Genomic DNA, 12,780 nt, shown 5'->3' on the forward strand with positions numbered 1-12,780 from the left:
TATAAAAACATCAAGTCTTTTGTCTCCCAATGGTACTATGAATTGAATCCAGGTATACTCTACCACTGAGCTACATACCCAGTCCTTTTTATTTTTGATATATATGAAATAAGAAATAAAATAGAATGCTTCTAATAAAACACTAGAAATAACATTTCTAAAATAAAATTGTATACTAAACAGAACTAAAAACTTCTACTGAGACCTGGGAAAAGGAAAGCCTCAAGTCACTGAAGACATAATCTAGATAAAATATACATTTCATCTTGAATTAAGTAATGTGCAACTTAATCCCATTCTAAAATTCATTCATTCACCCCCCAAAAATTTAATATAGATGTAGGAAACAATATTTGTGGAATCAATGAATTAGTAAATAAACCCTAGGCAAATAGGAGTATCGGAGAGCAATGTTTCCTTTGCTAAGTTTATGCTCCAACAGAACAGAAACTTTTTTCAGAGTTAATGAACAAACAACTGTAAATAAAGACTTAAGATTCAGGAGCTGGGGATGTGGCTCAAGCGGTAGTGCGCTCGCCTGGCATGCGTGTGGCCTGGGTTCGATCCTCAGCACCACATACAAAACAAAGATGTTGTGTCCGCCGAAAACTAAAAAATAAATATTAAAATTCTCTCTCAAAAAAAAAAAAAAAAAAGTTAAGGGTCAGAAAACTGTGACAATAAAAATAAAATGGAGCTCCTGGACAATCAGAAAATAACCTGAGTAAAATACTAAAAAGCTTTGTTATACTTGGGCACAAGTTGTCACAAGTTGTGTTAGGGAGCCAAAAACAGTCCTGAGGAAGAACTCTGTTGTCAGTTGTAATCTGTTCAGCATTTTCACAACACATGAATGAACATCCAGAAGGAATGCTTAACACATCTCTAAATAAGGCTGAATGAAGGGAATCTGAAAAGAATTAGCACTACAGAAGATAAGCTTTACGTGTGACCAAAATATTTCCTTATTTAATGCAGACAAAAAGACTTCAACTGGGTTTAAGACTTCAACTAGGATACAAATTTGTACAAAAAAAAGACCTGAGTAAAAGCCCAAACTGCATCAAGACTAAAAAGGCCTTAGCTGGGCACTATGGCTTGTATCAGTAGTCCTAGCTACTGGGGAAACTGAGGTAGGGTTGATTGAGCCTGGGAGTTCAAGGATAGCCTAGGCAACAACAACAACAACAAAAAAAAAAAAAAAAAAGAAGAATAAGAAAATACCATAATTTATCCATTCCTTCTTCCATAAATGGACATTTGGCTGTTGTTTCTAGTTTGGGGTTCTTATTAAAAACATATTAATGGGGATCTACTAAGCTGGGGATGTAGCTTAGTAGAGCCCTTGCCTAGCAAGTGCAAGACCCTGGATTCAATCCCTAATACTGCAAAAAACAACACCCCCTGTCCCCCAACTCCCATAATCCCATACAAGTCTTTTTGTGACTTAGTTATGAAAACAGCAAAAAGGGATGGCTGGTTACAGGTTTAATTTTATAAGAAATTGTCCAAAGTGGTTTTCTCATTTTATACATCTGCCAGCAATACATGAAAACTCTAGTTACCTACACTTGCCAACATTTGATCACTAGTCTTTTATTTTAAACATTCTTGAAAGTGCAAATAGATACTTCATTATGGATTTGGTTTTTCTCTGCTTCCCCTTGACCCTCCTTCCACATTGTTTTTTTATAACACAGTTTTACTGCAATATAATTCACATGCCATATAATTCCAGAAAAATAATCACAAGCTTTCCTAGCTGATGTGCATACCACTTACCCTGGTTCAATATAATCCGGCAAGGCTGGCATTGACCCCCATGGCACAGCTCAGCACAATGGTGCTGCCCACAATTCAAAATATTCTCACATGGGTTAGAACAGTGGACTGAGACAGCCTGACCACAGCGAACTGTGTGCCTGCAAAGACAGTAGTAGATAACAAAGACAACATCAGTCTAAAGGTTCCTGCTATACAGTTAAACTAACACTGAAGCCCAAACCTCTCCCCCAAAACCTACTAAACCTGTTTATTGACCCTGTCGCCCCAGTTCTTTTTTCTCCCTTCCTCCCTCCCTCCCCCCTTCTTTCATTTCTTTTTTGTAGTACTAGGGACTGACCCAGGACCTTGCACAAGCTAGGCTCTACCACTGAGCTACAACATCAGTCCTTTTAATTTATTCTGAGACAAGTCTCATTAAGTGCCCAGGCTGGTCTCAAACTTGTAATATTCCTGCTTTAGCCTCTTGAGTAGCTGGGATGGAATTACAAGCATGTGTCACTGTGTTTGGCTTTTCTATATATCTCCTTCCTCCAGTTCTTATTTCTTTTATTACCCTCTTCTTCTTCTTCACTTTTTCTTTCTTATTACCCAGGCTTCTTTTCTCTCTATTTTCTAATCAGTGAGGAATTAAAGGTTATTCCTAAGAACTCATTCTATGTAATTTTATCTGAGTTCCATGATGGAGCATGCAGGAGTAGAAAGAGCTCCAGGATGAGAGGGGAGAAGATTCAAATTCTAATCCTAGCTCTGCTTGGGGCTCCCATAATACCATACAGATAGGGTACGAAGAAAACATAATACTAATGTACTCAGATTTGATGTATTGAGAATTAAAGCACAATGGCATTTTCATGGGGCCCAGCACCCTGGCATTTCATTCTGATATAATACTTATATAAATATAAACATGATAGACAAGATTTTGATTTAGGGTGGATAAGCCAATTCTAACTTTGTTTTAATTAACACCCAGATTGGGGATGTAGCTTAGTAGAGCCCTCGCCTAGCATGTGCAAGACTTAATGGCTTTTAGATATTGTCTTCAGGTGTCTTTCCAGATGATAGTTTAGTCTATTCTCCTGCAAGAAGAGTTTAATTTTACCCCTCCCATTTCAAATATATATTTTGTTTAAAAAGTCATTATTGAATTCAAATTGAATTTGTGTGGGTATGTATGCGCATGTTCCATGCATTTATTTTGATTACAGTTAAATAAAACACAACATAAACCAAAAAAGAAAACAAAAGTCATTGTTATGTACATAAATGATCAAAATGCAGTGCTCAGTATAATGGCTACCACTGGCCTATTATGCTACCATGTACCTAGCACCATGGTTAATTTCAACCCTTCAACTATTTATTATTTCTAATATATATATATATATATATATATATATATATATATATATATATATATGTATGTTGTAGTTGGACACAATACCTTTATTTTTTTATTTTTATGTGGTGTTGAGGATTGAACCAAGCACCTTGCATGTGCTAGGTGAGCGCTCTACTACTGAGCCACAACCCGAGTCCCTTATTTCTACTTTATAATGAGAAAAGTGAGTCTCAGTGAGATCAAACAACTTTCTTAGAATCAATAGCCAGTAAGTAGTAAAGCCCAGATTTGATCTTCTGACTCAGAACTCTCTCATGTCTTTTAGGCCACACTACTACAAATGCAAATCACTGAAATCTGCATGATCCCATCTTGTTTCAAGGTTCAGAAATCATTTTAACATCTTCCTGGGCCTCAGAGACACTCCACAGTTATCAATGATCCTTGCAATAATGATGAATTCATGATGCAATAATGCAATAATGATGAGTCCATGATCTTAGCAGGCCTGGGTTCAATTCCTGGTTCTGTCACCCATTAGAAAGGTTAATAAAAATCCCTGTCCCATTGGCATTTCACCTGAATAGGTAATCTTACAATCTCACTGTGCATACAATTTCTTAATTACTTATATAAGATTTCAAAGCAGGATCAGGAGCATCACAGGAAATTATTATTTATAAAAAAGTACTACTGTTCTCCCTTTGTGAGTTCTGTATCCACAGATTCAACCAAGAGCAAATAAAAAATATTAAAAAAAATTGTGTCTATACTGAACATGTATGGTCTTTTTTCTTGTAATTATTTCTTAAACAATATAGTGTAACAACTATTTCTACAGCATTTATATTGTCTTAGGCAATATAATACAGAGATGATTTAAAGTACATGGGAGATTGTATATAAGTTATATGCAAATACCCCATCACTTTATAAAAATGACTTAAGCATTTGTGGATTTTTACCCTCGGGGGTCCTAGAATCAATCGTCTATGGATACCAAGAGATGATTTTTTTTCTTTACACTTACCATTTAATTATATTTACTAATTTTTATTTTAGAAATTCACAAGTAAATCACAGATGTGGAAACAGTGCTATTCTAACTTTACCTGGTACGTCCACATTCGCACGTTTTAGTCATAAAAGCAGGACAGGGTGGGCAGGGACCAGGATGACAGAGACTGAAAAACAAAGGCTTCAATGAACAAACCATACTTTGTGCCCAAACCAAAACAAAGCAATATAACTGGGTCCTATTGTGAACATGGCAAAAAATAAACCTACTATTATGTCTAAGTTATTTCCCTAAAGAAAACCAACCATACTTTTATGTATAAAATATTAACTGCATTATCGTTTTAGAACATTTAACTGGAAAAGTAAAGCCCAAGTCAAAATACTAGTTTTATTTGGGTCTGATAGTCAAAGATGATATTTTCAAATATGGCCTTGGCCCATTTACAGCAGTGGGTAGGGATAAAAATACCTCAGTAGTAGAATACTTGACTAACATGCACAAGCTTCTGAATTCAATACCCAGTACTACACACACACACACACACACACACACACACACACACAATTGTGCCTTTCAGGTGCCAGGTAGGATGACAATCTGAGCAATGTGACAGAGCTCAGCTCCACTAGGTCCATGACAAGCATAGACATTTTCTCATCAACTACTGAAATGATCACTAGGCAGTGGGCAAACAATGGGAAGAATGAAAAAAAGATTGCTATAAGGGGGTGGACCCTGGTAAGCAAAAAAGGGAGAGAAGGAAGGGACCAGGGGTCATGGAAAAGATTGAGCTTAGTGATATACTACAGGTCAGAATTAGAACTCTGAACAGAATGCTTTTTATAGGAACTACATTATGAGGCCAACAGAAAAAATTGCAAAATGGAATTTGTACATTCAAATAAATATTGCCTTTTTCAAAGCAGATATCCTGGTAAATTATACAATGGTTCAGAAATACCACTACTTACAACATTTGGGGAACTTCTATAACATATTTGGTGAAATAGGGCATTCTAAGTGATGCTAAAGTATAATCCTTTGAGAATTAAAAGCCAATCTGAGGCCAGTCTAATTAATTGCATGGGTAACAGAATTTTGTGCAAAACAAACCAGATGTGCCTACAAAGTAGTCTGGCTGGAATTTTTGGTTTTATACATGACTCACCAGCTCTGTTTTTTTTTTTTTTGTTTGTTTGTTTTGGTGCTATAGATTGAACCCAGGGCATTGCAAATGTTAGGCAAGCACTCTACCACTGAGCTACATCTCCAATCTTTCTGGTACCTTTTAAATAAGGTTTAAACATTGGTAACAATCCAGGAATAAGCACCTAGTTTTCAAAAGTGACCACTTTGATAGCACCCACAGGAAACTTTAGTTTAAGCATGTCTTTAAAGAAGAGTATAATTTATTCAAAAGTAATATTTCACATGGTATGTCACAACCCTGTCAGGCAAAAGAATTTAATCAACTTTTAATGAGACAAACCACAGGTCAGGTGTGGTAATTTCAAATATTGCCAAAAGCTGAACTAAGTTTCTTAACCTTTACAGCAGGGTTTACAGTGCTAACTATATACTGGAATTACCTGGAGAGCTTTTAAAACTACAGAGGTTCAGGACCCAACCTTATAGGTTCTGATTCGATTGCTGGAAGATAGAGACTGAGTTAATTGTGTTTTAAAATGTTCCCTAAGTAATTTTAATATGTAGCTAGGGTTGAGAACAATTGTTTGAGGGAATTTTACTACCTATGCAACCCCAAATAGAGAAAGGGGTCAGTTGTGGCTTTGAAGTCTTGATAAGGATAAAAAAGAGAAACTTCAAACTTTCTTTGAGATCAAGAAAGTGCTGTTGGGGAATGGGTTTCATCAACATTTGAGGTCCTGACTGTAATAAAAAGACAATTTCCAAATCAAGTGTGGAATTTGCAAAGCTGCAAAACAATGTGTTTTAGAGCATCCTTCCTTTCAGACATGGTGTTGACTATCTGATCTGTATCACTTTTTTGGGGGCGGGGTATTGAACTCAGGGGCACTCAACCACCAATCTACATCCCCAGCCCTATTTTGTATTTTATTTAGAGACAGGATCTCACTGAGTTGCATAGTGCTTAACTTTTGCTGAGGCTGGCTTTGAACTTGCAACCCTCCTGCCTCAGCCTCCCGAGCCTCTGGGATTACAGGTGTGCACTATACCACCCGGCTCATTTATTTATTTATTTTTCCACAGAACCCTGTGAGTTAAGTACTATTATTCAAATCATTATTATTTTACAAATGCAGAAATCCAGGCTTAGAGAAATAATTTGTCTGAGGTCATGTAAATATCTGATTCAAACGCAGATTTAAATCTTTGTCTGGGGTCAAAGCAGTCCACATTTATTTGAAACTGATCAATTCTTTCTCTATGACCAATTTTTTTTTTTTTAAAGAGGCTGATTTGGTACATCTTAACCCTGGCTATTTATTGTATAGAAAGTATTTATATCATAAAAATACTGTCAGACAAGATGCTATGCAATTATCTTTCCTCAGACCAAAGGCTGTCATATGCATTCTCTCTTGGACCTGGATATTAGATATTGCTAGGAGATAAAATATCTGATTCTCATGTCTTTTTAGAAATGGTGCAATGCTGTGGAAGGAGCATTGGCTTTGAAAATTATAGTTCTACCATGTCCTAACATTGCGATGTTGGGCAAGAGGCTTGGCCTTTCTAAACCTCATCTGTAAAGTGGAGATGACACATATCTACACATCACTGAGCTATGTTAAAAATTGAACAAATTACCTTATGTAGAATGCCCAGTGCACAGTAAATGCTAAGTAAATGGTACCATATCACCCTTCCCCTGATCTATTACATATTAACCAGGTATGTGTACTTTATAGCTAATAGCAAGGCACGTACACCAGGAATCTCCAGAGGTCTAGTATTCCAACTTACAGGTTACAGGAATGTGGGCAGTCCTGGCCAGGCTGTTTCTTTCTACAAACCTCACCACAACTATGTGGAATTTCATTTCTGCTCCATTCAGGATTCTTTACTTTGCCTAAAATATATCAGATCAGAGAGTCAATGCTACAGATTTCAACCATATTCTCAACTTTAATGAAATAGTACAGAATAGCTAGACAGCATGAAACTTCAAGTGTGGTTTTCATTAGTTCAACAAATTCATTATTTCACATCCTACAATAAAAAGAAATGTAATGCTATTCATCAAAAGCTCCACTGAGTCTTAAATTCCAGCTTACATAGGAAAGAGAAAAAGGTGTTTTTTGGTACCAGGGATTGAACTCAGGGGTGCTTAACCACTGAGCAACATCCCCAGTCCTTTTGTATGTTTTATTTTGAGACATGGTCTCACTAAGCTGCTGATACTGACTTTGAACTTGTGATCCTCCTGCCTCAGCCTCCTGGGTTGTTGTGATTGCAGGTGTGCGCCACTGCGCCTGGCAGAAATAAAGTCATTTTTACTTATGAAAGTGCTATTTTCATTTGATTAATGAGCACATTTAATCTCAGATAAATATCTACTAGATAAACATCCTGTAAATGGGCTCCTAGAAAATCTATGGTAAGGATTAGAAAGAAACAGGAAAAGCGGGCTAGTGGGCTGGTTATGTAACTCAGTGGTATAGCACCTGCCTAGCATGCGTAAGGCCCTGGGCTCAATACCCAGTGCCACAAAAATAAATAGGTAGAAAATAAAAGAAATAAGGAAAGAGAATTGGGGAAAAGGGGATGAGGCCATAAGATGGAAAGGACATAAATTCTCACCTATTCTAAAGCTATAAAATAGGCATAAAAGCATTATAATTTTATAATCAAATCTTTACTGAGCATCTTCTTCAGACTTAACAGAGGCAGGGAAGAACAAAATCCAAGTTACAAGACTCCTCCTTGTCCTTGAAGAATTCATCCTCACTTGGGTAATTTAGACATGAAATGGCAGCCAGCTCCACTCCATGCTCTCACCTTTTCTCTATATATGGTCTCTTTTAGAAATTTTATTCATATTGAGAGATTCAATAATGCAAAGTCCAAGTGATTCACAAATCTACATTTTCTGCCTTGCCTTGAATCTTCAATTTCAGTCTCACATGTCTAGCCACCTGCTGAACACCTCTGCTTGGGATTTCAGTCACATATAACTGACTTATCTACAGCCAGAGTTCAGATCTTCTTTCTAAAGCCTCTCCCTCAGGAAGGGAAAAGAGAGGTAATGGAGTCTGAATTAGAGCAAGATTATATTCTATGCTTTTATAATTATGTCAAAATAGATTCTATTGTTATATATAACTTAAAAAAAATTTTAAAAAAAGGCTCTCCCTCTTCAGTGTTCCTTATTTTGATCAATGACAGCATCAATGTCAGAGTAACACTCAAAAACTAGTCATTATTAATTCCTCTTTTTCTTTCCACATTGTAATTAGTCACCAAGTCTTGTCAATTCTTCCTTAGTTACTCTCTCCTATCTCTCCTCCTACTCCTGCTCTTGTCTCACTATCTGCTAAAATCTCACAACAGGGTATCAGGAAAGCTGCAGCTGTGTTTTCTTGTTCCAATATAGTGCTCCAGTTTGGCCCTAACATCTTTTGATGCCTCCACCACTTCTGCCTGAGTCACAGTGATAGTTGTCTTTTCCCTGCCAGGATTCTGTATTATATTCTTTCCTTATTCCTTATCCTTTTTTTCCAGTAGGGTCTTACCTACTCCTCTCAATTGCAACTTTCATCCTAAGTCTTTATCTTTTTTTGAATATATTCCTACCTGCCTATTAGACATTCTTTACTAGATATTCTGCACATTCACCCAACTCAGTATTTCTAACCTGAATTCATTGTCCCTACTGATTCTCTTGCTCCACCCTTTTCCCTGATATCACCATTTCTAAAAGCATGAAACTTTATGTTTGAGTTCTTCCCTTTCCTATTGCTGTTCATTCCTGCTTACCTTTAAAATTTTTACCTTTTCCTTTCTATCGCACTCATTATAGATTCCTATTTACTGGAAGAGGGGATTGGGGATCACACCCTGATTAGCAAGTGGATGAGAATTTATTTTTTAAAACTATTTTTAGTTCTAGGGATTAAACCCCAGGAGCACTTAAACACTGAGCCACATCCCTAGCCCTTTTTAAAATTTTTTTAAGACAAAGTCTCGCTAACTTAGGGCCTCACTAAGTTGCTGAGGCTGGCTTTGAACTTGCGATCCTCCTGTCTCAGCCTCCTGAGCTGCTTAGTTATAGGTGTGTGCCAGCATGCCTGGCAGTGGATGAGAATTTAAAGAGGAGGAAGAACATTTTTGATCGTCAGTGAGTTCACCAAGGAATTGAGAAGATAGTAGATGGTCAATGATTGACTCTTGGTGAAAGCTTTTAGTTAAGTAATGGGAAAGGAGTGATATGAGTAAATTGGTTAGAAAAATGAGAGCATGCAGAAACAAACAGAAGAGCTGGTCATATGGTAAACACGTCAAGGGTGTGTACTGTCCAAAAGATTAAGAATTTATAAATCAGCCATTGATATTGCCCAAAGGGGGTCAAATGATGACTTTTGAATATAGTTCCAGCAAGACAACAGAGATAAGAGGAAAAATGCATGGTTCAAGGAGGGAGATAAAATAGTTAAGAAACAAAATCTGAAAAATTGACTATATGGAGAGGTTAGTCATTACAAATCAGCAGGAAGGGGCTGGGGATATAGCTCAATTGGTAGAATGCTTGCCTCACATAGCACAAGGTCCTGGATTCAATCCTCAGCACACACACCCCCCAAAAAAATCAGGGGCGGGGGGAAGACATGTCAGGAATAAGATGGAAATAAGCTAGTAGCAGGAATGGGCATCAGGATTATAATTACATAGGATTTCTAATACATAGGAAAACTGAGCTATTAAAAAATAGGAATATCCCAAAAAGAAGGAAGATGTAAAGATATGAGTTTGTAAGGCTGGTTTATAAAAAAATTATTATATGAAGAAAAAATGACTTATTTTTGAATAAATATAAAATACTAGCTTTTTACTCATGCTGTTCAAATCTGGAATGTTAAAGCTGTCGCAGTTGGTTATGAGCGGGAGCACATATTGATACTGCCTCTGCCAGATGGTCAGCTCTTGTCTTAAGCTAAGACCAAGGAGACCTGGACCACAATTCTGAAGTGACATAAGCCTGATTGGCATCATAAGCCTATCTCCAGAACAGCCTGCTGAGAGCACAAAAGCTCATGACTCTAGCTGGGAGATGAACCACATTAGTAAGGTCCTTATAGAGCCTCACAGCTTTAGAGTCTTACTAATAACTTCTAAGACAAGCCCAGCAGATTACCTCTCCTAGACAGCACACCGAGATACAATAAATGAAGTGAAAGACTCTGTAATGTATGCAAACTTACCACAGAAACAAGTATAGGTATTAGGAACATGTGCAGACACATTCTGACAGGTGGGGCACCTCCAACCACTCTGGCCATCTGCCAAAAAAATGAGTATGACAAAGAAATTTTCTTTCAAAAGCACAAGTAGGGCTGGGGGTGTAGCCCAGGAGCAGAACACCTGCTTGGCATGCATGGGGTCCTATGTTCGATCCCAGCACTACCACCCCAAAAAAGGCACAAGTAATTTTAAAAAATTTAAATCTAGGACAGGGGCTATAGTTCAGTGGTTTGCCTAGCAAGTACAAGGCCTTGGGTTCGTTTTCCAGTAGCGCGCGCGCGCGCGTACACACACACACACACAAAAACCCCAAAAAACAAAAAACCAAACAAACTAAAAACTGCCAAAGTCACAATATTGACATCCTGGTAGAAATTTCAATGTTAAGCATATCAAACATTTAAGAAAGAAATTCACAATACTGAAAGAACTTTCAGATATAACAAATCAAGTAGGCATTCGTTTTGTTCTATCATTTCTAATGTCAACATTAATCTGAATCTTGGTTTGAAAAATATAGGATAAACTGAGTATATGCAAGAAAATCCAGGAGTTTTGAATTAGAGGTCCATAGTTCAGAAACCATATTATTAGTAACATATGCATTATTTAATCATATTAGTATACTTAGCCAACAATATACTATGAAGAAGGGTTGTGAAAGGCAAAAACAACTTCAAAATCTTGAGTATAAATGAAACCATTGCTCTGCATAAATTTCTAAGGCAAACTATATAAGAAAAGCTTTCTATAGTTGCTACTTGGATAAAAGCTGCCATTTTCAATAAAAGTAACAAATTTTATTATACCCTAAATATTTTAATATTGTTACATTTAGTTAGTTTAGTTAAGATTTACAGCTTAACTTTGGCCATCTAAAATGCGATCAAGGTAATATACTCTCCCTGGAGACAAAATATTTAAGAGGAATTAAACAATATTTTAAAGCTAGACTTACCACCTGAACATATCAAAGAGATGAGAATAACTACTCTGAAAAGAGAAATAACTGACCTGCTTGAGATGCTGGAGACCTTGCCCATTTCTTTATGCAGTTCAGATGAAACACATGATAACAGCTCTGACAACTCCACACTGGGGCTGTGACACGAACCAATTCACAGCACACCATGCATTCATATTTTTCTGTAGTCAGCTGTTCAATTAGAGAACCTGTTGGGAAAAAAAAAAAAAAGGATAAACTCAAACATCCTTCACATTTCGCTAATCATTCAGAAGAAACTAAACAGAGATTTTAAGGGATATCTGATTTTGAATAAGATGGCTATTCAGACATTAAGGTCTACAAAGCAGGATATGCTGAGGCAGAGGATTTAGTAAAAAGATTTTTTAGTGTGCATTCCCATAATTGAGAAAATATTCCCAAGAATTTTCTCAGAAAGATACTAGGGTGGCAAAATGCTCCTGAAAGACAGACAGCTTGAGTGTCCTTGGGGGACACTGTACAATGGAATGTTGCTCTGCACACTCTAAAGGAGAGAGGCCCTGAATCTACCAAATCCATGGATTTAGGCTAGGGTGGGGCTCATGAAGCTGCACTGGTCAGCTGCAAAAGCCTAAATCTGGATATGTTCTAACAATCCATGGGGGAGTGAGATGGTTCCAGCAGTTACCCCAGAAGTTTTTCTTTATTTACTCAATAAAGATAGGCTTGGCTCCTATCACAATCTCCATGGTAGGGTTACCAGACCTAAGGAGACACAGTTCCTGATTCCAGGAACTCACCATCTACTGAGACCAAGGGAATAGTTTGGAGTTATAGCTCAATGGTAGAAAACACATTTAGCATGCACAAGGCCCTAAGTTCCATCCCTAGCACTACATACACAAAGAAACTACCTGATAGGACATATATTTTACTTGTTTTCTCTTGCTTATTATTCAACTCTTTTCACAGAATAGTGCAGACTTTCACTAGAGTGGTGCCTGGGACATGATGAGTACCAACACTATTTCTCCCGCCCCCTTCCTTTTTTTATCATTGCTTAACAATTTCTTTGTATCTTTATTAAATTTTTAAAAAAATTTCTGCCTAGTACCACAGTGAACTAGGTAACCACAATAATTTACACACTGTGTAATGAAAAACACAAAAATAGCATACCCAATAGTATTTCTCATATGAAAAATGTACAGGTTCCAGAAAGGTCCCAGAAAAAGAAACAGT

General features: G+C 37.0%; 1 protein-coding gene across 2 annotated transcripts in view; it reads right to left on the reverse strand.

Moving 5' to 3' along the window:
• Positions 1-12,780, reverse strand: part of Nfx1 (nuclear transcription factor, X-box binding 1) — a 75,947-nt gene that overhangs the window by 47,614 nt on the left and 15,553 nt on the right. The window contains exons 3-7 of one of the 2 annotated variants that reach the window (XM_046457137.2): positions 11,607-11,765; positions 10,553-10,630; positions 7,098-7,203; positions 4,240-4,311; positions 1,783-1,922 (exon numbers count right to left, since the gene is read on the reverse strand). In XM_046457137.2, coding sequence (XP_046313093.1) covers positions 1,783-1,922; positions 4,240-4,311; positions 7,098-7,203; positions 10,553-10,630; positions 11,607-11,765 — 555 coding nt within the window. The remainder of the gene's footprint in view (positions 1-1,782; positions 1,923-4,239; positions 4,312-7,097; positions 7,204-10,552; positions 10,631-11,606; positions 11,766-12,780) is intronic. The other variant, XM_058578085.1, reaches the window with a different exon arrangement.

The sequence above is a fragment of the Marmota monax genome, unplaced genomic scaffold (assembly GCF_021218885.2).
Source record: "Marmota monax isolate L192 unplaced genomic scaffold, Marmota_monax_Labrador192_F-V1.1 WCK01_AAM20220418_F8-fsc00069, whole genome shotgun sequence".
NCBI lineage: Eukaryota > Metazoa > Chordata > Mammalia > Rodentia > Sciuridae > Marmota > Marmota monax.